The 25855-nt window shown below is 43.3% G+C and overlaps 1 protein-coding gene across 6 annotated transcripts in view; it reads right to left on the reverse strand.

Moving 5' to 3' along the window:
- The window catches only part of nr3c2 (nuclear receptor subfamily 3, group C, member 2), an 80937-nt gene that overhangs the window by 16719 nt on the left and 38363 nt on the right, over positions 1-25855 (reverse strand). For 5 of the 6 annotated variants that reach the window (XR_010331486.1, XM_064345372.1, XM_064345371.1 and 2 more), the window contains exons 3-4: positions 9311-9444; positions 1555-1671 (exon numbers count right to left, since the gene is read on the reverse strand). Coding sequence is in view for 5 of the 6 variants with exons in the window: in XM_064345372.1 (XP_064201442.1) it covers positions 1555-1671; positions 9311-9444 (251 nt within the window). In the remaining variant the exon portion in view is untranslated. The other variant, XM_064345374.1, reaches the window with a different exon arrangement.

The raw sequence follows: 25855 nt of genomic DNA on the forward strand, positions 1-25855 counted from the left end.
TGACTTCACTTGCAAATCTAGCAAGTCATACTCTGACTTGCAAACCATTACCACTGCCTGAAATGTAAGTGAAATACCTGCATTGAGTGTCATTGACAAACTGTGTATCCCAGGAAATGACTGCACTGTACTGAGTACAGCAGGCTCCAGGTAAAAAAACACCTGCAGTCTTCATTTTCCTAGACTTAAATAAATGCTAATTTCCCCTCACCAAAAAGACCTTTTGAAAAAATGTTTTCATTTGTGCAAAAATGTGTGTTTTGTGATATTGTTCTCAGTCATGCAGGAAGTTATGGTTAGGGTTAGGGTTGTGACCACATTTAAAATACCACACTAAGGAAAATATCTGATAAGCCAGTGAAATGTTATTGACAAGCCTGTTTCAATAGGTTCTCACACACGCATACATACACACACACATATACATACACATAGAGCTTAACAACAGCAGATACCAAACTTCAAGAGCTACAGCCCAGCCCAGGTAGAAAGTGAAACATCACAGTGAATTTTAGCAGAGGGCACTTCTGGACCCATCCAGACCATGTTCAGACAGACAGAGAGCTCATCCCATAATCTGCAGTCACTCCTGCCAACACCAAAGTGCGCCAGAGTCGGTCGAAGGAGTCAATGATCCATCAAATGCTTTTTTTATCTGCACTAATGCCACAGTACAAACCTGACATTTATATTGTAAAGTTGGTCAAAAGACTAAACCGGTATGGAGACAGACACATCAAAATCACAGAAACCTCATCTGATGTTTTCTGATTCTTTCTTTCTGCTCCAATGTTACTTTTCCTGTACTTTTCCAGGGTGTGCTACACGGCTAACATACTGAGTCACTGATAGACTGAATATAGCTGGTGTTACAGCAGTCAGGTTACATACTCCTTTATCAGGGTTCAAAGCAGTGTCCCTCCCCTCCCTTCTTCCAACACCATGCCCCCCCCCCCCTACTCAATGTATTTTAAGATGTGAACTTCAGGTTACGAGCCCTGCTCCCAAATCACCATGGCAATGCTGGCACTGCGGGCACCACTGGCACCAGTAATGCCATGCAGCCGAGTGCAGGAGGGTTTTTATACCGTGCCATCACAGGGTGAGGAAGTGACACGAGGCTGTCGGTCTGAAGGAAAGTTTTCTGGATCTTACCTCCCAGGTTCATCCCGACCTGCAGACAGGTCTGAAGCAAAGTTTTCTGGATCTTACCTCCCAGGTTCATCCCGACCTGCAGACAGGTCTGAAGCAAAGTTTTCTGGATCTTACCTCCCAGGTTCATCCCGACCTGCAGACAGGTCTGAAGCAAAGTTTTCTGGATCTTACCTCCCAGGTTCATCCCGACCTGCATACAGGTCTGAAGCAAAGTTTTCTGGATCTTACCTCCCAGGTTCATCCCGACCTGCAGACAGGTCTGAAGCAAAGTTTTCTGGATCTTACCTCCCAGGTTCATCCCGACCTGCAGACAGGTCTGAAGCAAAGTTTTCTGGATCTTACCTCCCAGGTTCATCCCGACCTGCAGACAGGTCTGAAGGAAAGTTTTCTGGATCTTACCTCCCAGGTTCATCCCGGCCTGCAGACACTTGCGCACCCGGCACGCTGGGCAGTTTTTCCTCCGGATCTTGTCAATGATGCAGTCGTTCCGCCCGGCACACAGGTAGTTGTGCTGACCTGTTAAAGGGAAGAGGAGGACACCGACGTCTCAGGATTTTCTCTGTGATATTCGCAGCAGAACAGACACCAAACATGTTTTATTAGAACACACATTAAAGGACACAGAGAGACAAAGACTCGCATTCCAAATATTTGGTGCAAAACATCTAACAATACTGACTGTATAGCATAATTTCCATAAAAATCTCATGTAGAAGAATCTAAAAATGAGTAAAGAAAGATGACACTAACTGTCTCAGCATTTCACATGTGCAAACGGGGGAAGGGAGTAGGATAGATGTACTTGATACTTCATCCCATTACACAAAAAAATTGTCTCTTAAGTAACACTGGACCAATGACTAATTCAACATAAATAAAACCAGTGTTCCCCATGTTATCAAACCAAATTAGATCTGTAAGCACATAATTAACCATAATTAAACACAATCGCAAATCCCGACATCAATAGCTCGAGGGAACGAACACCAAACATGAAACATGTGAAAGACTCCAGCCCCCCCAAAAAAACACCAGACCACAGCACAGTACACATACTTAGGGTTAACTGTGAATATGTATGCTTACATTTTACCCAAAAAATATATAATCTACTGTAAAAAAAAAAAAAAAAAGTACACTTCTTAAGCTTAAGTAAGCTTTAAAATATGCATCCTCATTATGTATATAAATCACAACGGCACAACCAAAGCTGCAAATAGCCTTGTGTGATATATGGCTGTACTGGAATGAATCCAGAACAGCAGGAACAGTGTGTCTGAACTTTATCACTTTCCATATTCATAAGTTATGATCTACCGAGATGTTGTGTGTCTATGACATCAAAATTTTAACTGGCTTATAATCACATGGCGTACAGAAACACTGAATTCCAAGAGTCGAGACAGTGGTGAGAATGACTGGACCCCCAGGCCTGTCCTGCTGTGTGCAGAGTAATGTGCTTCTCTTCCCTCCTGCAGCTCCACACCGCCCCCTCTCAGACCCTCTCCCTCCCCTCCTGACTCCATCACAAGTGTGGGGTCCTCAGAGAACAGGAGCACAGCCATTAGCTCACTTCCCTTTTACGTGGAATAAATGGACGATGCCTCCATACGTGGATTAAAGCGAGTATTTGGTTTCCTAGGGATGTGTTTACAGGGCCTCAGTTTCATATAGAAGAGGAGAAAAGATACATTACATTACATTCATGTGGCTGACGCTTTTATCCAAAGCGACGTACAAAAAAAGTGCATTTTCATGATCGTAGACAACTGCTGAACACGGGTTCAGTAAGAACGCTCTCACCCCTCCCCCTTCCTGTTCTAAAGACATTTCATGCACCCCTGCATTGATTGGTGGGTGTGACTGATACAGCTCTACTAATGAGGAAGCAAAGTCTGCATCCACCAGAGATTAAAAGAGTTGAACGGTTGTGTGGTAATTTCACAAAGCAATGCATTCTGGGAGGTAGAGAGGCAAACAAAATGAAATATTAGTGGGCTTTAAGGCTTTGTATGTTTTTTAATCCATCATACAGGAATGGCACTGCATTCAAAGGTGTTACACCCAGTGTGTGTTTTACAAATGCATTCCTCAGTGTAACACATGTAAGTCACTAGAATGGAAAAAACAGCTTGTACATTACTCCCTCTCTCTTTCCCAGCAGGTCTTCCCTCCCTCTCTCCCACTCTCCCTCGCTTCCTGCTTCAGATAAAATGACTCAATACTGCAAAACAACTGATCTCTGTTCCAGTCCTGTCTCATCACCCACTAGCCAATCCTGCAAGGAACCTGTGCTGCCCAATCAGGATGCTCCACAGAACTTACCCTCCACTCAGTAACCAATTAACTTCCACTTCAGCTCAGTGACAAAACTGCCTCCACTTCAGATCAGTGACCAATCAGCTTCCACTTCAGCTCAGTGACCAAACAGCTTCCACTTCAGCTGAGTGACCAATCAGGTTCCACTTCAGCTCAGTGACCAATCAGATTCCACTTCAGCTCAGTGACCAAACAGGTTCCACTTCAGCTGGGTGACCAAACAGGTTCCACTTCAGCTCAGTGACCAATCAGCTTCCACTTCAGCTCAGTGACCAAACGTTATTTATTAGCGTTATTAGTAATGATCAAGCAGCCAGTCATCCACGTAATTCAGGTGCAAGGCAAAACACAGCGCGACATTTATAAATTACGTAATTAATCCTGCATTAGGGAAATGGCTCTTCAGTTTTACATTTAACATTTAGCTGAAAAGAAAACCACCTCTACTAACACCTAAAGGTTGTTAAGCGTGAGTTATAGCCCTCGAGCTCAAACCAGAGTTAGTGACAGCTATTCCATGTGAACAGATATTCCATCTGAACAGTTTTTGCAAATGTGCTGTGAATGAAAAACCCATAATGAAGCAACACAAAAAACACCCACACTGTGTAGTGTATTCAATACCAGACTTTTAGAAGTTATCATCGAGCAGATGGAAAAGATGACAAATAGAAAATATCAGAGGCGGGGGCGTGGATGACTCGGGCCATTTCAGGACAGAGTGAATTAAGGTCAGGCAAATCTGCTTCGGTTTTTCAACAGTCACCTCAGAGAAACTTGATAATTGGACATTTCCTGTCATTGTACAGTATTGATGACATTACATTATTAATGTGCACAGGGCATGCCCTTTTCCTGTCTCTCTTCCACACATTACCTGTTCAACAAAGCACTATGGTTACATAAGCAATTTGGGATTGGGACCTTTCTCAAGGGCAGTAGTCATATCCAGGATTCAAACCTGAAACCCCTGGGTACAAATCCGCTGCTCCCCAAAAGAGAATGCTGATATGTAAAACTGCCGCTGCCTCTATTGCAACAGGTCGGCATTGATGTGTATTGATTAACATGGAAGCAAGGTAGCGCATACAGTAAAGCTGAGCAAATATCCCAGTACAATCTGCAGTGAAAGTATGAAAATACAGCATGGGCGAGGGGGCGCTGAATGTGTCCTTTCAGTCATGGGAAACCCATTCCACTTTCCTCACAGACACACACAGCTCTCTGAGAACAGGCCTCGCTTTGTCCCAGACAGGCTGCCCTCAGTGAGCCTCGCTTTGTCCCAGAGAGGCTGCCCTCAGTGAGCCTCGCTTTGTCCCAGACAGGCTGCCCTCAGTGAGCCTCGCTTTGTCCCAGAGAGGCTGCCCTCAGTGAGCCTCGCTTTGTCCCAGACAGGCTGCCCTCAGTGAGCCTCGCTTTGTCCCAGAGAGGCTGCCCTCAGTGAGCCGTTTAACTGGTCAGTGTCTCTCACCGCTGCATCCAGACCGTGCCGCTGCTGCTTGTATTTTTCCATAGACTGCGTTGTTACTGTTCTCGTTTGTGTTAAGTGTTAATCAGTTTGAACCTTCAGGATCCAAGTTGAACTATGCGGTTGTTCCCTGCACTTGGAACGGTACTTCTCTCTAGGGTTTTCGACACACTTGTTCCTGGTTATGGTTATACACTTTGTTGTACGTCGCTCTGGATAAGAGTGTCTGCCAAATGCCTGTAATGTAATGGGCACCGTGCCGCTGGGCACCCAGACCGTGCCGCTGAGCACCGTGCCGCTGGGCACCCAGACCGTGCCGCTGAGCACCGTGCCGCTGAGCACCCAGACCGTGCCGCTGAGCACCGTGCCGCTGAGCACCCAGACCGTGCCGCTGAGCACCGTGCCGCTGAGCACCCAGACCGTGCCGCTGAGCACCGTGCCGCTGAGCACCCAGACCGTGCCGCTGAGCACCGTGCCGCTGAGCACCCAGACCGTGCCGCTGAGCACCGTGCCGCTGAGCACCGTGCCGCTTGGCAAACCTGCAATAGCTGGATTGGCCGGGACACCCAAGTGGGTGCTACACATCGGTGGTGGATGAATTGAGTTCCCCTTCATCACTGTAAAGCACTCTGAGCGTTCAGAAAAGTGCTATATAAATGCATTAATTCATTAATTTACTTATAGGCCCACGGTTCAAAGCCAATTTCTGTCTAACCATTAAGTCATGGGATCAGTGGTTGTAAATACCCAGGATCCCAATGATGTGCCCCCCCCCCTTTGATGACCAGCATTAAAGATGAGTCTCTAAGTAACCTAGACTAAGATGACCTAAACTGACATTATTAGTATTTATTATAATTCTGTACAGCGTTACATTCATTCTCTGCAAGTTTGTGTTGTATTTACATCGCCTTGTTTGTGCATGTATTCAGGCCTTATCTGCACACTTGTATGCCATTACACATTTACGTCAAAAATAAATTAATACTGGGCCATTTATAGAGGGAAATTCAGACAGGGAGTAGTCCGCACATAAGTTCTGTATTACTAACGGGTATGGTTAGAGTTAGGGTTAGGCCTATTTAAGCAAGGGTGGGGCTACAAGCCACTATTTCCAGTCGAATGACCAAGGCAGAATGCAGCTAGAATGCTTTTATTGTGTTAAAGTTTCCCACATTGAGTTACTTCTGCCTCTACTCTTGCAAAACAGGGAAGCTGTCTCTGCTTTGAAACAATCAATCAATTCATATTTCCCACAAAGGAATGTAAATATACTTTCAGAGTTACTACTTCTTGCTTCTACGTCTACAGGAGTTGATATTCTGTTTAACCAAGCAACGCAGCACAACCCTACATCTGTGGCAGCCAAAAATGACTTATTTCCCCCGAGAGAACTACACAAACAAAACCGAAGAGATGTAGGAACTCCCAGCTGTACAGTATCCTTGGTAGTGTTTTTGCAGCCTCCTTTCGGCCATTGAGAGGAGCATTTTAACACTTAATACTGAGACACGCAGACTCCACTGTACTGTGGATCTCAGGGCTGACTCAATGTATTTAAATGGAGAGCTGTCTGCACAGAATGCCCAGATCCAGTTCCAGGGTTTTAAACCCGATTTCAACTTAACTAATGGCAACACAAAATAGTCTCGACACAGAATTTTACAGCATTCACCGAAGCACAACTGTGGGTGCTAATCATCAGCAACACAAGAACATGCACTAAATCCAGAGCAACCCCTCACAGAGAAGTCATATTTCCAAACAAGGCAAAGCTTTCTGTTATGGAATTGTTCAAGCTCATGCAGCATAAACTCCTTTGTTGAGAACTCTATGCAGGTCATTTAGGAATGCCCCCCTTAAAATACACACACAGGCCTGTGCTCCCAGAGTCTGGTCGCTTTACCATCATACTGTATATAAATCATGAATGCTTTACCCTTTATACCATTATCAGAGATTTTACCAAAATATACTGCTTGGTGTAGACACTGGCATTTGAAACGGATCCAACCTCACTATCCGTTTGGAATTCCCAATGTGTACACCCCCACATTCTTCCTCACTGCTTCCTCCCTCTGCCCTCTCTGCCAACCCCCCGGGGGTCAGATGAGGTAATGCAGCTGGCAGCAGAAATCAGTGCTACTGTACAACCTGCAGAATATAAATAGGCTCCTAGTGACGCTACGCTCAGGGCTGCCACGGTGGGCTCCACATGTACAACACTCACAATGCAATGTGGGGATCACAGCCGTGGCTGTTGCAATAGCACAGTATAAATCAATCAGAGATGATGAAGTGGTTTCCATATTAGCACATTACACAAAGCACTCTTTAATCAAGTACATATTTAACTGTTTTACTGTCATCTCAGATGACAGTTTTCATTACAGTCTCAGAATAAATTGAAAGCTATTTTTCTCCTGTTCAAAATGTATCCTTTTTGTTCAAAATAGAGTAAAACCACCACCTCGTCCTGTTAATTTCATAGGGAGCCCCCTGCGGTGGATTCCCTGAAACAATTTTACATGAATTGATTTCAGACAGTAGAAATGTAGACTATGGAAGAGAGGGAGAATCTGTAGCTGAATGAGGCGAGTAGGGCATTTGAGAGGTGTGATGACTGCTTTGTCTGATAATGTCATTGTGCACAGTTTGCATACAATATCACATGGCTTAATGTGGCTAAATCAACTATGAGTGTCCACTGTTAAACTGCATGATACATCTTACTACGACTAGCATTTCAGTGGAAGCATCTTGCACTGCTTTGTGTAATAAGCTTCATCTTTCATCTTCTGACATTATACACATGCATACACATACAGTAAGCCTTCGAGTGCTTCCTAATGTCGTAAAAACTACTGAAACTGGGGTGAAACTGTAAGCATCAAAACCACTGTTTCCTGCCCCTTAATCCTGCACTGACTAAAAGCTTCGCTTCACACTCTCGAAAATGACGTCAGCAGTCACGTGACAGCAGTCGGTGCAGTGAGGACTCCATGTAGTTCTGAACCAGAATGCACCAGCAAACAGCTTCACTTCCAGCTAGCTGGCCCACAATAAAACAAGCACACGTATGATTATGTCTGCTACACCTACACTAACCTTAAATGGGATTGCTTATACTGTTGATCTAGTGAGCAGCCTATTAACTTTCCAAGAGCAGTTTCATGTATGTTTAATTTAGCTAGCCAGCAAAAACATTTATATAAATAGGAAGCTGTAGCTATTTAAGATGGGAAACTACAGAGGAAACCTTGGGTTGCGTACTTTCCTGAAAATCAGTCATTTCAAAACGTTGTATAATGTTTGAGTTTTAGCATTTATCTATTTTTGGATATAGGCTCAGTAAATAGGCGACACAATCATAAAAAGCATCACTCAAAACAACAGGACGAGCCGAATAAAAGCCCCTCTCACTTTGTTGAGGCAGACTGAATATAACCCAACATGCACACTGAATATACCTAAACATGCACACTGAATATACCCAAACATGCACACTGAATATACCCAAACATGCACACTGAATAAACCCAAACATGCACACTGAATAAACCCAAACATGCACACTGAATATAACCCAAACATGCACACTGAATATAACCCAAACATGCACACTGAATATAACCCAAACATGCACACTGAATATAACCCAAACATGCACACTGAATATACCCAAACATGCACACTGAATATACCCAAACATGCACACTGAATATACCCAAACATGCACACTGAATAAACCCAAACATGCACACTGAATATAACCCAAACATGCACACTGAATATAACCCAAACATGCACACTGAATATAACCCAAACATGCACACTGAATATACCCAAACATGCACACATCAATCGGTCGTTCATGTTTCCTATGCTCATCATCCACACAGTTCAGTGTTTGGACAGGACACCAGCACTGTCTTTGGTCCTTAAATGAATGAGGCTCTATTGAAAGAGGGGCACCCTCATTTTGGCTCACAGACACTAATGCTAGTAGCATCCTGGCACTGAGTCCTCTCTTTCAGTAGCACTCAGAGCACACCGCTCCGAAGGCTGCTTGCACTTTAATGGGAGTGAAAAAGTACCCAAATTTTTCACAAACTGTACAATTTACCAACCCTGCTATAATGATATACAGTATAATACATCCAGAATCACATAACAGAGCATTTGGCCCAAAAATAAGATATAAAATTAAAAACAGCACATAGTCATGAGTTCACATGGTGTGGTGCATAAAGGCTTATCCTACAGCATCCATCTTAATGCCTGTGAGTATAACTCACTACACATTCAACAATAACCCCTGCTCTTTTATCAAAAACTTTATGACAGAACAGGTGAGCAGGACTCTACCTTCGATGGCTCTCTTGAAGAACACTTTACAGCTGCCACAGGTAACCACCCCATAGTGGCAGCCAGAGGCTTCATCCCCGCAGACCAGACACACTTTGGCTGAAGATGAACTTGATGACGAGTTTCGAATCGAGCTGGAAAAGAAACACAAGTTGCCATATTTCTGCCATATTTTTAAGCCGGAAAACACAATGAGTTTTATTTGGAACCAACACTGACAGCCACACTAAGTCCTGGGGACTGTGACAGGAAGGAGAGGAGAGGAGCAAGGAGAGGCTGGAGAAAGGAGGGACAGGAGGAGGGAGAGGCAGGAGGAAGGAGAGGCAGGAGGAAGGAGAGGCAGGAGGAAGGAGAGGCAGGAGGAAGGAGGGACAGGAGGAAGGAGAGGCAGGAGGAAGGAGAGGCAGGAGGAAGGAGGGACAGGAGGAGGGAGAGGCAGGAGGAAGGAGAGGCAGGAGGAAGGAGAGGCAGGGGAAGGCCAGGCAGAGGGAAGGAGGGGCAGGAGGAAGGAGAGGCAAGGGAAGGAGGGGCAAGAGGAAGGAGAGGCAGGGGAAGGAGATGTTGGAGGTAGGAGAGGCAGAAGGAAGGAGAGGCAGGAGGAAGGAGAGGCACGGGAAGGAGAGGCAGGAGGAAGAAGAGGCTGGAGGAAGGACAGGCAGAAATAATGGGACGAGGAGATGAGACAGGGTATAGCAGAAGTGTAGCGGTGTGAGGGTGGGTGAGACAGGGTATAGCAGAAGTGTAGCGGTGTGAGGGTGGGTGAGACAGGGTATAGCAGAAGTGTAGCGGTGTGAGGGTGGGTGAGACAGGGTATAGCAGAAGTGTAGCGGTGTGAGGGTGGGTGAAGCTGTGGCTGAGAATCACAGAAATTTGCTCGTAGTGTTTGCTCTTTTGGGTGTTAAAGGCTTGTTTGATGAGTAGAGATGACAGGAATACTTTGTGCTGTTTTCCCTTATAATTTAAGCAAATGTACCTGTGTGAAAGTGTGTGTGTGTGTGTGTGTGTGTGTGTGTGTGTGTGTGAGAGAATGTGTGAATGTGTGAGTGTGTGAGTGCGTGCGTGCGTGTGTGTGCGCATCTCAGGCCAGATGGGTTGCCTAAGGTCACCTGCAACATTTGCAGGACTCTACATAAATTGAGATGTATGTCAGATATGCAGAATGCTCTAAACCACAAAAGCCTCTTAGCACCTCTGTACAGACAGACAGACAGAGAGAGAGAAAGAGAGAGAGAAGATACTTTGCCTAACATGCCCTCCAAATGAGACATCAACAATAGAATATGAACCTCAAATAGATCAGCTGATTCATCAGAACTCTGACAGTTTCAGTGCATCTTACACAAGAGCAATCATTACTGAAGTGACCTTTTCAAAAGACAACTATGCAGTCCTTTCAAATGTACATTTTTACCATGTTCCATTCCCCCCTCGCTGTCCTCAACCATAAATAATTTATAGCTGAAATTGATTTAATGGACATTTCTAAAATAAATTAATATAGGAAACTCTTAAACTGCTTACTTTTGGAATGAAATGGGGACAATTAGTAGCCAATAAGTATCTTCAACAAAGAATCTGCTGGTCTGCCTTTCCAGAGAGCTGAGGCAAATATTACACAGCAGTACTGAACACTGAGGCGGTGGTGTATCTATGTGGACTAATCAGAACTTGCCAAATTACAAATGTTCATAATAATATATTCTTTTTTTTATGGTGTTTTAAAATTGGTTTGATACATAACCATTTCATAACCCCGCGCATGCTTGATAAGTCTGAACATTTCCATTAAGTGTAAGTCCAACTGTACAGTAAGGGGAACTGATTCTTTAACACAAAAACAACAATAAGCTTCAATCAAATACAGTGCAGCCTACTGTGTATACAGAGGGAAATGAGCGCCAATTAATTTAATCTTCCTCAGCAACCAAATGAGACAGAACATCAAAATGACATTTGTTAAGTGAGATAATATCGCAGGCCCACATACTGTAACTCTGAGCAAACATTCATATTTATTCATCTTTATGGAAACTGGGCCTGGCTCATCTGTGACTGTTCATCTGGCCACATGGAGTAGCCCAGGCGTGAGGTCATTAACCTGCACTGGTGCCAGAGCCGGCCTGGCTCTGCTCTCGCTGAGTGAGTTATCACAGGGTGGGAGGGCTGACCATGTCTCTGCCGAGGGCCCAGTGAAATGTCACCACTTAGGTTTACTCAAACTCTGATTCTGCGTCACTGCTGAGGTTTACTCAAACTCTGATTCTGCATCACTGCTGAGGTTTACTCAAACTCTGATTCTGCGTCACTGCTGAGGTTTACTCAAACTCTGATTCTGCGTCACTGCTGAGGTTTACTCTACCTCCGATTCTGCGTCACTGCTGAGGTTTACTCTAACTGCGATTCTGCGTCACTGCTGAGGTTTACTCTACCTCCGATTCTGCGTCACTGCTGAGGTTTACTCTACCTCCGATTCTGCGTCACTGCTGAGGTTTACTCTACCTCCGATTCTGCGTCACTGCTGAGGTTTACTCTACCTCCGATTCTGCGTCACTGCTGAGGTTTACTCTAACTCCGATTCTGCGTCACTGCTGAGGTTTACTCTAACTCCGATTCTGCGTCACTGCTGAGGTTTACTCTAACTCCGATTCTGCGTCACTGCTGAGGTTTACTCTAACTCCGATTCTGCGTCACTGCTGAGGTTTACTCTACCTCCGATTCTGCGTCACTGCTGAGGTTTACTCTAACTGCGATTCTGCGTCACTGCTGAGGTTTACTCTAACTGTGATTCTGCAGGATGGCAAGACTGTGGCATTCCACAGTGGCACAGCAAAATATATTTTATGCTTTCTCAATTTACCGAAAAAGTAAATACAGTACTATGTAAAGCCTTTTGATACTGAGGTGCCAATTTACCATGCAAATAAACATTCATTTTTATGTAGCAGTATTACAAACAGGAAAATTAGCATTTTAAGTTGGCCTCCTTCTTGTGATGTTTGCGTTACATGAATTTCACCAAATATCTTCACAATTCAAAACAGACCATGTCATAAAAATCTTTTAAAATCAGCTCAATTATCATGTCAGTGCTCCTCATTGTTAAGGAGCAGAGGTGATGCTCCTGAGCCTGCCGTTCTACACACGCTATTCAGTCAATAGCACAGGCCGATGGACCATTTAGGGTTTTCTCCATAATCCTCATTACACAAGCAGTCTGCTCTCAGAGTCACACTCCCATTTTAAAGCCTGCAAGCCTACTGAAATAACAGCACTTCAAACACAATCAGGAGATCTGATCTAATTCTGTTGCATCCAACTACACACACATTCAGTTTGTCTGCTGTTAAAAGTCTCCTGTGAACCGTTGTTTCCAGCAGAAACATGAGATTAGCATTTTGTTCGCACTCTCTCTGCCTGTTGATTGAAACCTGGTCTCCACCAGCTTGCTTAACTCTAGAGTACAGTATGAAGGCTGTTTACATACGGCCATTTCATGCATTCTGTGCCAGTGACTTCTCTCACAGTGGGCAAAATGGGTCAGTGTTCAGTGCAGTGGACTGCACAGCCAGGGGTCCATTTATACTGGAAAAATGAATCCCATCCTGAACCCTAAGCACACTTCTGCCGCATGCCAAACAGACAGTCCTCCTTATTGCCACACATTAAACACCATTTTCTATTGGACTGGATGATCAAGGTCTATAAATTTGCTTCTACATTTTAATTCACATTTGCACACAGAGCTCGATTCTGTTGAGAGGAAGACAGCTTGTTCCTGAAGCTGCTGCACATCGTTCCCAGCCTCATACTGCTAAAGCCAGACATGGCATTAGTGTTGTGCTTCCATCTGGCACGACACAGTCCAGCCAACTATCTGATGCCGTCCGTGCGTGGTGACTCACAGACTGCCCTTTCAGTGTGGCACACGCACGGATACATGCTAACACGAGTAAAACAGCACCAGGACCAGGCACAGAAGAACTAAAAACTAAAGACCAAAAAATATTATGATAAAAGTAAAGGAGTTGTTACATCTTATACTACAGTGAACATAAATACACAATTAGCATCCAGTTTTCAAGGAGAAGACTACATTTGGCTAACAATCAATGAACGTGAAAGTGAAAAACATCAAAGAAAAAAGAAACAAATTTCTACATTTATATTTTTAATCTGTGCATTGATCTGTTTGTCCTTTTGAGCTTTTGATTTAACATTTGGTACGTCATTTAGATAAATGAAAAAAAAATTTTTTTTTTTTTTTAGAAACTAGTTATCCATAACATTTTATTAACCCCCAATTCTGTAATGCTAAAATGTGTAGTAGGTCTGTCTCATCACTGCAGCACACTCCATAAATCTCACTGCCGCACACTCCATAAATCTGGGAGACACCTGAATACTCCACTCGTCCAGCCCACCACTGCTTCGAGGCACTCCACATTTGATCTGCACTGTCACTGCCTCTGAGGAGGATACTGCCCCAGCAGGACCGGGGTTTCAATCTCACAGGATGAGCTGTGGACAGCCCAACCCAGCCCTCTCTGTCTGGCAGGGTCCGATTAGGGTTAGGGTTAGAGAGCTGAGCACACTGATTTTCACACCCTATGCATTTCATCTTTTTGAGACTAAATCACAAGATGGAGCTTATGAGTGAAATTAGGATTCTTACTGCACCAGAAAGAAGAAACAAACAGACATCACTGCCATCAGCAGGTTCAGGTCATCTACTGTATTACACTGAAACAAGTCTGTCTGTTATTTATGTGCCTGTCTGCTACAACAAACGTTATGTCTGTTTGTTTTGGGGGCTACAGCACTCATGCTGAACTTCTGTTCAGCCTGTTCACCAACAGCGCTGGAGGCTGTATCAGTGAAAGGCCCCCCAGGTAATTCCAGAACAGACAGCCCATATGTCTCACCCGGGTACTGTACATGTTTGAGCATTTTTTCAAGCCGTGGTTTCTTCTGCATTTCAATGCAATCATGCCCCCTACAACAAAACTAGAAAAAAAAAAAAAAACTTATGTAAAAGTGTGCAATTGATATAATAAATAGATCCATGTTCAAACGTGATTCCTTTCAGAAGAAAGCAGTAGGGGTGTGAGTGAAACTGTGGATGAACAGACTTTAGTGCTGTAACTGGTACAGTGAATATGACACAAAGCCTGTATCTGATAAAGCAGAAACCCGTCATACTCCGCATACTTCCCTGTGTCACAGGAATGCAGACTCAGTAAAGCTACCACAGAGGGGCTTGGCTAGCGGGAGGAATTCAGGGCAATTAGAGGACCACGCCTACTTAATTAGGCACACTCACCTAGATTGTGAATCGGTCTAGGATTTAAGAGTGTGCATCTGAGACCGGAGATCCCCCACGATCGCGAGAGAGCATGTTGCGGCTGAAGTTGGCTGAAAAGCGGTTTCTAATTTAATTAATTTTGTCTTTGTTGTTTTTGTTTATTATTTTTACCCAGATCCCGAGGGTGACAGGCAAAGTTGTTTTCGTGTTTATTTCTGTCGGGTGGAATATGCGCTCTTTCACTCAAATACAAGCCAGAGTAATCCAGAATTCCAGCATCTCCCTTTGCCCATCTCTTCTGTCCCTACCAGTGTGGCCATGGTGTGTGGCGGATGCCCATAGCAGCGAGTCAGGAGAGGTTGTTGGCAGCATGATAAGGAAAATCAGGAATACCTCTAACTGAGCACTGTTTCAGAGCCTGAGCTTCCCGTTTGCTACCAAAATGTGCAGGATGAGCTGCTGATTTTGCCCCAGTCTTAAACCAAAGTGCTCTAAATAAATGGGCCGGTTCCAGAGGTCAGCTGAACAGAGAAAAGTTGGGAAGCTAGGCTTGGATGCGAAAGCCTAACAATGTGATGGATGGGATCAATGCAAGCAAAATTCCATCATGAGCTTATCCCATCTTTAAAATTAGCGTGAGGTGTAACGGTCGTCTGAAATATTAGCCATTAAAATATGGAAGTCTCAGTTTAATAGAGAGCTTTAGCATAATGGACAGTGCCTGGAGCAACAGATACGACAGGGGTCACAGGGTCAAATCCCCTATGAGCTACTTCTGCTGTGCCCAGAGCCAGCAGCTCCTCAGGAAGTCTGAATTAACTCTCTAACTAGTAGATGTGCATCATTTAAGATTTTAAATACAGTGCGATGGCATGTATTACCCGAGACACTTTCCTTTGGTCTACATTCATGAAATGGTGTTATTACTTTTTCATATGATGTGTATTCAGCAAAGTGCTAGGTTTTATCTTGAGTGTATTACTTCATAAGCAACACATCATGTATGTTACGAAATTAATTCGCAGACAAACACATCAGTTTAATAAATGCATTGTACCTTCCATGTGAGCACTCAGATGTTTGGGCACAATTTTGCAAGATATAAAAACTTTGGAATATGTACTCCCTCCTTTGCAAACAAATGCTACAATGACGGAAACCGGCAGCACAGTTTAGAGTTCTTATGTAACATGCTCTTACAGCTCTGAAATGCTAAAGGTGGAACAAGCTTTGGTAAAGACAACAGGGTTATGCAACTGTTATCAGGATCTCTCACTATTCTATTATCTTTGAGCATGCTTGCAACCTTGCAGCGGAGGGTTCAGTAGGTGGCCTTGCAGCCTGTGTTAGGGTTAGGGTTAGGTTAGGGTTCAGTGAGTGGCCTTGCAGCCTGTGTTAGGGTTAGGGTTAGGTTAGGGTTCAGTGAGTGGCCTTGCAGCCTGTGTTAGGGTTAGGTTAGGGTTCAGTGAGTGGCCTTGCAGCCTGTGTTAGGGTTAGGGTTAGGTTAGGGTTCAGTGAGTGGCCTTGCAGCCTGTGTTAGGGTTAGGGTTAGGCTTTCATTACAGCCTCCTCAGCACAGGTATCCACGTGTCCCCCATACAAATGCTTCCCCTCTTATTCCATCTTTTTTCCCATCAGTAAAAAACATCCATGAAATAAAACCTACAATGCGTGCCCCATTATATTAATTAATTTGCAGCACTGAAAAATAAATACTCAGGTGAAGAAGGTGATGTTCAGATGATTACATACAGCTTCTGTGTTTATGAGTACAGGTCATATTTACAACTACAGATGTGGGAAGGCATAAAAGCACGTCAAGCTTGGTGGAAATAAATATGAAATATAGTCTGATGAAGTACTGTAGACTGACTGTATGAGAAAAGGATGACTGTGGTTTTAATGCGTCAGTTGTGCAGCCGTGACATCACATCAAGTGTTAACACCCATCCAGTGTTAATAAATGCATTCCTTAATAATGACTAATCATCACACTGAATGAAAATAACAGTGAATCATACATACACTTACATTTATTTATAAATGACTGCCAATTGCTGTATATTATTGATTTTATGAGAAATTAGTAAACAGTTGTTTTAAACAGTAACAACAATTTTTAGGCAGTAAGGCGATAAGGAAACTCCTTATTGATTATCATCTGGTAAAATTTCCGTGAACACCTCATCTTACATTTTGATTATGGCTTGTGAAATGCCTGGTGTCATGGTTAATAAATGGTTTGTGAAAGTAAATGATTAACCTGTAATTTTGCAGTTATCAGGATTATGTCAATGTCTAACAGGATTTAAAAACATCAAATGGTATATCTTCTCCCTTTCACACTGAGTGCCAACACAAGATATAGTGAAAGGTACCCTGAATGTATCCTTATGTTCTGGCATGATAGAGTGTTAAAGATTGACCAAACACTCACAACATTCAATATTTATATTGCCAATCCATTTAAACAGGTTTGAAATGGTTAGTACTGTTTATCATCAGTCAACACCCTTGTATGGATTAGAAGGCCAGTAAAACTATACACTGGGCCAATGACGGTGCCGTTTCCCACCTATGCATAACGATGAATTCTCTATCTATTTTCAACAATGGTGTGACAAACCAGAATACCATGAATTACTCAACTGTTTTCATACCACTGCTGTCTCTTAAAAAAGGAAAAAAAGACAATCCTTTTCTCTTTGTTGTCCAACTCTAGCTAACCTTGGAGAGAATGAGTCTTTTGTGTATCTAGTGTTTGGCCGTAAACACACCGTGTTGTGTGACGGAAGAGGGAAAGCACGCTCCACTGTCAGCAGACCCACGTGCGTCTGCTACATGCATCACGCATTCTCACATAATCACAGGTATGCTTTTCCCATCCGATCAAGGCAGGCACCTGGAAACAGGTGAAGCAGACTTTCAGGTCTGGAGGCGTGGCTCTGCGAATGGCCAGGCTGTAAAAGAAGCGGGCGGGGCATGCACTGCACATGGTTGAGTGAACGAGCGCCCTCGGCCTTGGTGCTTATGGTGTCAGAATGCAATTAGGCTTGAAACCAAAAATGTCATAAAAATAGGATTTCCTGAAAGAGTAAGTGAATTCAAAAAAGAGTATATGCTGTCCAATTAATGGTGTTTCTCTGTGTCAACAATTAAATGAAAATAAGCCAAATGTAATTATCAAGGGTAATCATGCTTTGTGATGAGGTTTGCATGATATAAAGCATTTCTGTACCTTCAGAACGCTGCGTTCAGTAAATAAAAGAATATAACCAACCAGACTGTAAGGTGCAGTAAGGGCCGGCGCACAGAGATGGTTTTCTGAATGTGGATGTGCTACATCGAGCTAATGGCTCAGTGTAGCTGTGCTGAGCCAGATAAATGCTGCTGGCTGCAAGCAATTTCCCAAGAAAATATGGATTGTGAAATGTGCAGTACGTGAGTAAAAGCTCAATTAATAACCTGATGTAAATACAGTGCAATTCCAAACAAGCCCTGCAATGTACTGAATTTAACAATAGAACCTTTGAACTATCTGATCTGGCAAGCTGACATCTTTTGTACTGGTACTGGGAAGACTCCTCAAAAAAAAAGTAAAAAAAAGTAAAAAAATTAAAAAAAACTTGTCTATTTATAGCCATGAACTTACCACAGCCAGGAAAGCAGTTCAGAAAGCAAAACTAAGGCAAGGTGACATTTCAGACGCTGAAATCAGACAGAGAGAGCAATTGCAGGCAAAACACAAAAGGGCATGAAATACCAAGGGTTCAAATTAATAGTAGCCACACTACAACAACCTACAACACTCTACAACACCCTACAATATTCGACAACACCCTACAGCACCTGACAACACCCTACACTTAACACCCTAAAATACCCGACAACATCCTACAGCACCCGACAACAGCCTACAGCAAACAACAACAGACTACAACACCTTAACAAGACCCGACAACACCCTACAACACCCAACAACACCTTACAAGACCTGACAACAGCCCACAGCACCCAACAACACTCTGCAACACCCTACAACAGCCTACAACAGACAATGATTTGTCAAAGTACAGAAGCTTCTAGCACCCTGATGTAACATTCTACACATTTTCACCAATCACTCTAGTTTGGGTGTCCACCTCATGCACAATCATGCATATGCACATGCAAGGATCCATGTCAGCACACACATGCAAACACAGCCAAACATACACACGTCCATTTGGACATGCACATAAACACACACACAAACATGCACACAAAATCAATCCACCAACAATGTCAGTACAACACAATAAGACCGGGAAGGGGCTTAAATTTGTAACTCTTATAGATTACTTCCTCTTGTACACACAAACATGCACACACACCTGTAGATCACACAGCTGGTTAAACGGCCTTAATGCTTTGGGCATGCAACAAGGCTTGAGCTGCATCTTAAACCTGAGCTTGCACCCGACTGGCCGTCGAGTCGTGTTATTCACCCACACCAGCGACTGCTGCAGACCAAACATCTGGCCTACAGGACATGTTTATAATATGCACAGATGAGTATTGGGTGATTCAAAGCAGCAGGGCCTCAAGCTTCAACAACAGGAACCAGCCTCTGTGGAGCTGGGATACGACAGCTCAAAGCACGCTGGCGCGCACCCAGTCAGTTAGCAGAGCCAACACATTCTGCCCTGAACGCCACTGCTGTTTAAGGTTCCCAGCCTGAGTTTATTTAACATGTGGAGCACAGAGGAGGAAACGCCTCTCCCCTGCCCAGCGAGGGCCTGTCTCCAGCCCTGTGGCCTTGGTCTAGTCACACTGCAACTGTAAGTCACAGCAAGACGTCAGCAAGGACTCTAGTGCAGCAGAATGTGGCACTGTGCATCCTGCTCAATAAAGGCATTCTCAGAATAAAAGCTTTCATTCCAGGGGAAATATCTGTGCACGCTGTTGTCTTATGAGTCAGCGTACCCTTTGATGGCTGAAACGGCCATGCTGCTACTGATGTGTGCGCAACACCTGAATTTCCGATCAGAAAAACAGAAAAACAAACAACACAACACAAATTCAGAGCACTTTGTAGCCTACAAAACAGTTTCCCTTAACCTCCAAGTGAGAAGAACGAAACCATACAGTATAGTGCTGTGTGAATGTTCCCTGGCGCTGGGTAACAAAAATGACCAAACTGGAAAAGGAAAGGAATCTACCCACACACTGTTTTAACAGATAATAAACTCCATTATATTTTTAGATCTAGGGGAACAAATTAAACAGGATTTTGCTACCTTATGGATAAATTCTTGTCTATACTCTCGCTAAAACACACAAAGCCAACGACCATCCTGTCCCAGGGTGACCTGTTCTTACGGAAAAAAAACTCCCTTTCTTCTGTAACCTTGGGTATCTATCTTCATTATTTTTAACTATTCCTGTTGAAAACAATAATGGCTGAAAACTGTATTGTGTTAAAAAAAAGCTCTTCTTATGATATCTGCTGCAGATGTACCCCTTACATAAATGGCAAACCTAAATGAACACAGCACTATTTATTCTCATTTTATTAGTGGCATATTGAACTACAAATCAAGCAATTCTGGTAAATTCAACAGGTCATAGAGAATAACCTGCAGAGAGCACAGAATTCTGTCTGAACACACATTCCACAAATGCACTGCCCAGTTTCTGCTGGTTCAAAGGCCAAAGAATAGTATTATTGTTATTATTTCTTTTTAAATAAATGGATTATTCAAATTAAAGGTAGCATAGTAGCTTAATTTGTCCAACAGGACTGTGGGAATAAAGGAGTCCATTTGTGTTCTGTCATGGTGATAATCCCCTGAGTCCTTACTGCTCCATTCTGTCACTATACTGACTGAGAACTGCTTGTGCGACAGGTCCTGCACCTGTACTTCAGTGCTTCCAGTGTCCTGAACATGGTTAATGAGCATTTAACATGCACAATTAATTTTGACAGCTCTGAGATTACCTAATACGATACTTCAGTTATTATGAATTAATTTATCTTTGTGCTCAAACTGAATGTTTGGACTACCCCGCATTCAGGGAATGCATTTACACGGAAACTTAACAAAAATAACTGCTCACCTGTCAATCACTTGCTCTGAGTCATAGGAACCTGCAATTCTGATTATGTGTTTATTAAGAGGAGGGCCCTGAAAGTAACACTGTACATAACCAGGCAAGGTGTCTGAAATACAAACCTCATAATTATGTACATTTTGTATAGACGTATTTATTTCTCTACAATCAGTGTACATGCAGTATAGCAATCTAAATGATCCACAGCCCAAGGATTCTAGCATACATGGACAAAAGAAGAAGCATTTTAAATGTTGTGTGTAAGATAAGTAATACCCATAGTATTGTTCTATATATATTCTATATCTATATATTTTTTAAATTTCCCTTTAGCAAGCAATTGTTGAATAGGAATGTTTATTTACATTTAGACACATTATCCAAAGACAGATGTACACAGCTTACTTTTTTCATAGACCATTTAGACATTTTCACCTTTTTATAGTGAAAATCTTTGAGAACTATCCAGTTTGAACAAAACACCTAATCTAATGATGTGTCTGTTCACTGCAGGTGGCCTGGCTCGAAGCCATGACAGCCTAAAGAAGGTCCGATGGTTAAAATGCATTTGCTTTTGTTTGATCACTTGGGAGCATTTTAGAAAATATTCAGAAAACCAGGGCACTGCAACCTGGGCCTTGCAGAGCTGCAGGTGGCTGTTTTAGTGGTTACTCAGCATCCAGCTGATCGATTAAAGCCACCAAGTACAAAACCACCTTTCCTCACCTGGTTTCTTAGGTCTGACTTTGTGGCTGATTAAGGGGGGGTGCACGTTATACAATTTTCTCTCGAGGTAGACGACGTTAGATCAGATGACGTCAGCGAAGCAAAACGGCATACACGGAGCCACCTCCTGATTGGTCAAAGGGAATTGTTACTGCTCTCCTCGTGGCAGTGGTTTCATTCTAGCTGGGAAGTTTTTATGGTTGAGATTTTCATTGCTTTAGGATAAGCTGTACGATCATTAATTGGGAAGCCTAGCTATTTTCAAGGTGTTCTTAAACACATCTATGCTGGGTCACCTGCTCTAGGATAATTAGCCAGTCTAGATTTTGGCAAGCCATCATTGCAAGTCAGTACTACCTGCCTAAACGTTTGTCTATCCTGCAGGCTTTACTTAAGAAGCATTTCATAATTTAATTTATATTGAAGAGTTGTGTGCAAAAATGCATAATTTTTATTATATAAAGTAATTAATCCTTTCCTATTTTATGTGGTTGGAATAGTATTCAGACTCCTCACTGATTAGCTGGATTTTGGGAATAATAGTACCTGGTAAGGGCTCTGTGTCGAGACCCAAAATGGACAGGTGTGATAAATGATCACATCAATCTCCAGTAATGGCATAACCTGACAGCACTGGTTTTTCAAAGGTCCTCCTCAGTCAGTGCAGACCGACAGACCTCAATGCAGTAAGGCAAGTCAGAAAATTTTGGCACCACGCCATACCCATAATTAACCTCTGCTGTTTCCTTAAAGGTCACGCTACAGATTTGGGCTAAAAGCACAGTTGGAGGACACCATATACTGTCTATCCAAAAATGTCCTTGTCTCTGACCTTTCTAAATTTTTGTTTTGTACTCGTCAGGGGATTACTGAGCCAGATGGCCATTGAATCAACAATGCAGCACCTGTCAGGGACCATCACAACACATCCATATGAAAACAGCCAAAAGCAAAGCTGAAATCAGACCATTAAGAAATATAAAGAAGAAATTATTAGTTCTGGCTAACTGCCGTCAAATACATTCGTCTCAATGAATAAACGTGCCACAAACAATTACAAAGAAGCCATATTTGGCAGAATATTGTGGAATGTAAAGTCTTGAGAGATTTACAAAAAGGCCCTGCCCCGCTCCACACAGCCCTGTGTTGCCTGTGCTGCTCCACTCCACACAGCCCTGTGCTGCCTGTGCTGCTCCACTCCACACAGGCCTGTGCTGTTCTACACAGTCCTGTGCTGCCTGTGCTGCTCCACTCCACATAGCCCACCTTTAAAGCCCACCTACTCAGAGCCTATGTCTGTAAGGCAGCAGTAAACCACCGGTATCTTTTTCTTTTGCCCAATTTGAATGCTTTAGCTTCCATAGTCTGTAAGAACTGCTGTGTGGTTAGGACAGGAAACCAAAGCAGTGTAACCGTCTCATCCTGTTGGTGGTGAAAAAATGAGCAAAACATCTGAACGAAAGAATAAACAAATCACCATTTTCAAATGCTGATATGATACATTTCTGAGTAGTATTCCGCCACAGTTATGCCAGACACTGACCCAACACTGTAAAGGCAAGCTGGGACCTATTAGTGCCCTAGTGCACTGCATGTAGATGGCTAAACTACAGTTTAAATCTTTTTAGGAAACTCCTTGTAAGATTCACAGGTGTCCATATGTACATGTCTGGAAGTGCTACAACATAATGCTTTTCTGTCAACTTAAACTTGCAGCATTGTTGTAATAATACAAAGAAAAAGCCATTCCCACCATATTAGCTCCTGCGCTCTTAGCTAAACCTTCAGTGCCTCCACTTTCACTTCACTGGGGAAGACAAAGGCCTTGTTTTTTGGTTCCCAGCAAACCTTAAACCAAAAATACTTCCAGCCACATCTTTCTCAGTCAGTCAAATCTGTCGACTCCAACAGCAGTAAAAAGTCTGAAATGAATACCTGCTCAGAAATGCATTTAGTGCACAGACTGTATAACCAGGTTTTGCAGTTGAGGAGTTTCTCATATGAAACTCTGTGTGGGTGAAGCAACAGAACCCAAGTGCAAGTGCAATGTGATCTGAAGGTACTGGCTCCAGCAGACCAAACCCATTTCATAATAAATCCCACTCCTTAGTATCTCCATTAGCAGTTAAGTCTGAAAGTAGGAAGAATTACTGCTTTCAATCAGGGTTTACGAATGAATACATATGAAAGGGAGCCTTGTAACGGACGTACATCTTACTTGGGATGTAATGTTTTTACTGAGACCACTGAGAAATCAGACACTTTATGGAACATTGAAAAGGTGCCAAATGAGAACGATTAGGGCGGCTTTGTCTTTTTTTATTATAGTTCCCCAACAAAACCTGCTCTCCTTTATGGCTGCTGAACGCCACCATTACAGCACAAATCCCAAACCGTTCTCATATTTATACTGAACAAATATTCTGTATACAAAGTTCAGCTTGGCCAGCTTCCTTTTTTGGGATACGTTTTCATTTTTTAAGAGGAAAAAATGTAAGGTAATATATTTCAGAAATATAACTTCCTAGAAAAAACACAATTATTCCAGCAAACAACGATTCCTTGCTTTTTAAAAACTCTTTGCTGGCAGCAGGTTAGATTCTGGTTATGAAATACGAGGTGATAAAATGAGATGCCACTGGGATTACAGATTTCTTTTCACACCAAGGAAAATTTAAATAGCTGGAATATGGATAAATCACCTCTAATAAACATACAAATGATCTATTACTACAAACTTTTTTGCATTTTCCAGTGAGCATGGCCATAAATACAACCAATATTTACAGTATGGTACAACATTACTGCACAGGGTGAGAGTGGCATTCAAGACACCACGAGCTAAAACAGACATACTGCAATACATATATAAACTAAACCCCCAAAAGCTACTGATCCCCATATTTCATAAAATATGTTCTCAACATCTAAGCTACCATTCACTTCACAAAATCTGTCCCCAAAAAATCTGTCCATTTTCATGGGGATGTGTTTGTCCCTTCAGAGCCTCTCATTGTATGAGATCTCCAGAGCAAAGGTAGGCATCAGAGGGAAAACCTTACAGCAGGTGGAAGTTAGGGTTTGGGCTCGGGTTAGGTACTGATTACTCATAAGGGGGTTAGGGTTAGGTGCTGATTGCCCATAAGGGGATTAGGGTTAGGTGCTGATTGCCTGAAAAGGAGTAAGAGTTAGGTACTGATTACCGATAAGGGGGTTAGGGTTAGGTGCTGATTGCCCTAAGGTTAGGTTAGGGGATTCAAGGGAGTAAGATTAGGTCTGATTCCTGAATAGGGTAGTAGATTGCCCATAAGGGGAGTTAGGTACTGATTACCGATAAGGGGGTTAGGGTTAGGTGCTGATGATTGCCCATAAGGGGGTTAGGGTTAGGGTTAGGTGCTGATTGCCCATAAGGGGGTTAGGGTTAGATGCTGATTGCCCATAAGGGGGTTAGGGTTAGGGTTCGGGTTGGGTTAGGTACTGATTACCCATAAGGGGGTTAGGGTTAGGTGCTGATTGCCCATAAGGGGGTTCGGGTTTGGGTTCGGTACTGATTACCCATAAGGGGGTTAGGGTTAGGTACTGATTACCCATAAGGGGGTAAGGGTTAGGGTTAGGTGCTGAGAATGGGGCTGGAGGCACAGCATTGCAGCAAGCATTCTTTTTGGAGCAAGACATTAAAACAGGGGCTTTGGTCCCTGAGTCAAAAACAGTACAAACGGAATGGCCCTTGTGCCCTTATTAAACTCACAATATGGCTTTCTTAATCCAGCCACCTAATCACCAATTGCTTAAAACATGCTTTGTTGAGTATATAAATGGCTACACTTTCTAGAATAGACATTCATCCAGCCGGACATGTCACAGCATAGCCTGGAGATAAGCACAAGAACTGGGGGGCGGGCAGCCATTTGAGGTGAGTGTGTGCCTGTGTGAGAGTGGGTCTGTGTGTGTGTGTGTGCGTGAGTGGGTCTGTGTGTGTGTGTGTGTGCGTGAGTAGTCTGTGTGTGTTTGTGTGCGTGAGTGGGTCTGAGTGTGTGTGTGTGTGTGAGTGGGTCTGTGTGTGAGTGTGTGTGTGTGTATGTGAGAGTGGGTCTGTGTGTGTGTGTGTGAGTGTGAGTCTGTGTATGTATGTGTGTGAGAGTGTGTGTGAGTGTGTGCCTGTGTGAGAGTGGGTCTGTGTGTGAGTGTGTGTGTGTGTGTGTGTGTGTGTGTGTGTGTGTGTGAGTGGGTCTGTGTGTGAGTGGGTCTGTGTGTGTGTGTGTGTGAGAGTGGGTCTGTGTGTGTGTGTGTGAGAGAGAGTGGGTCTGTGTGTGAGTGGGTCTGTGTGTGTGTGTGTGTGAGAGAGTGTGTCTGTGTGTGAGTGGGTCTGTGTGTGTGTGTGTGTGTGAGAGAGAGTGTGTGAGTAGGTCTGTGTGTGAGTGTGT

This window comes from Anguilla rostrata, chromosome 7, assembly GCF_018555375.3.
Source record: "Anguilla rostrata isolate EN2019 chromosome 7, ASM1855537v3, whole genome shotgun sequence".
Lineage (NCBI taxonomy): Eukaryota > Metazoa > Chordata > Actinopteri > Anguilliformes > Anguillidae > Anguilla > Anguilla rostrata.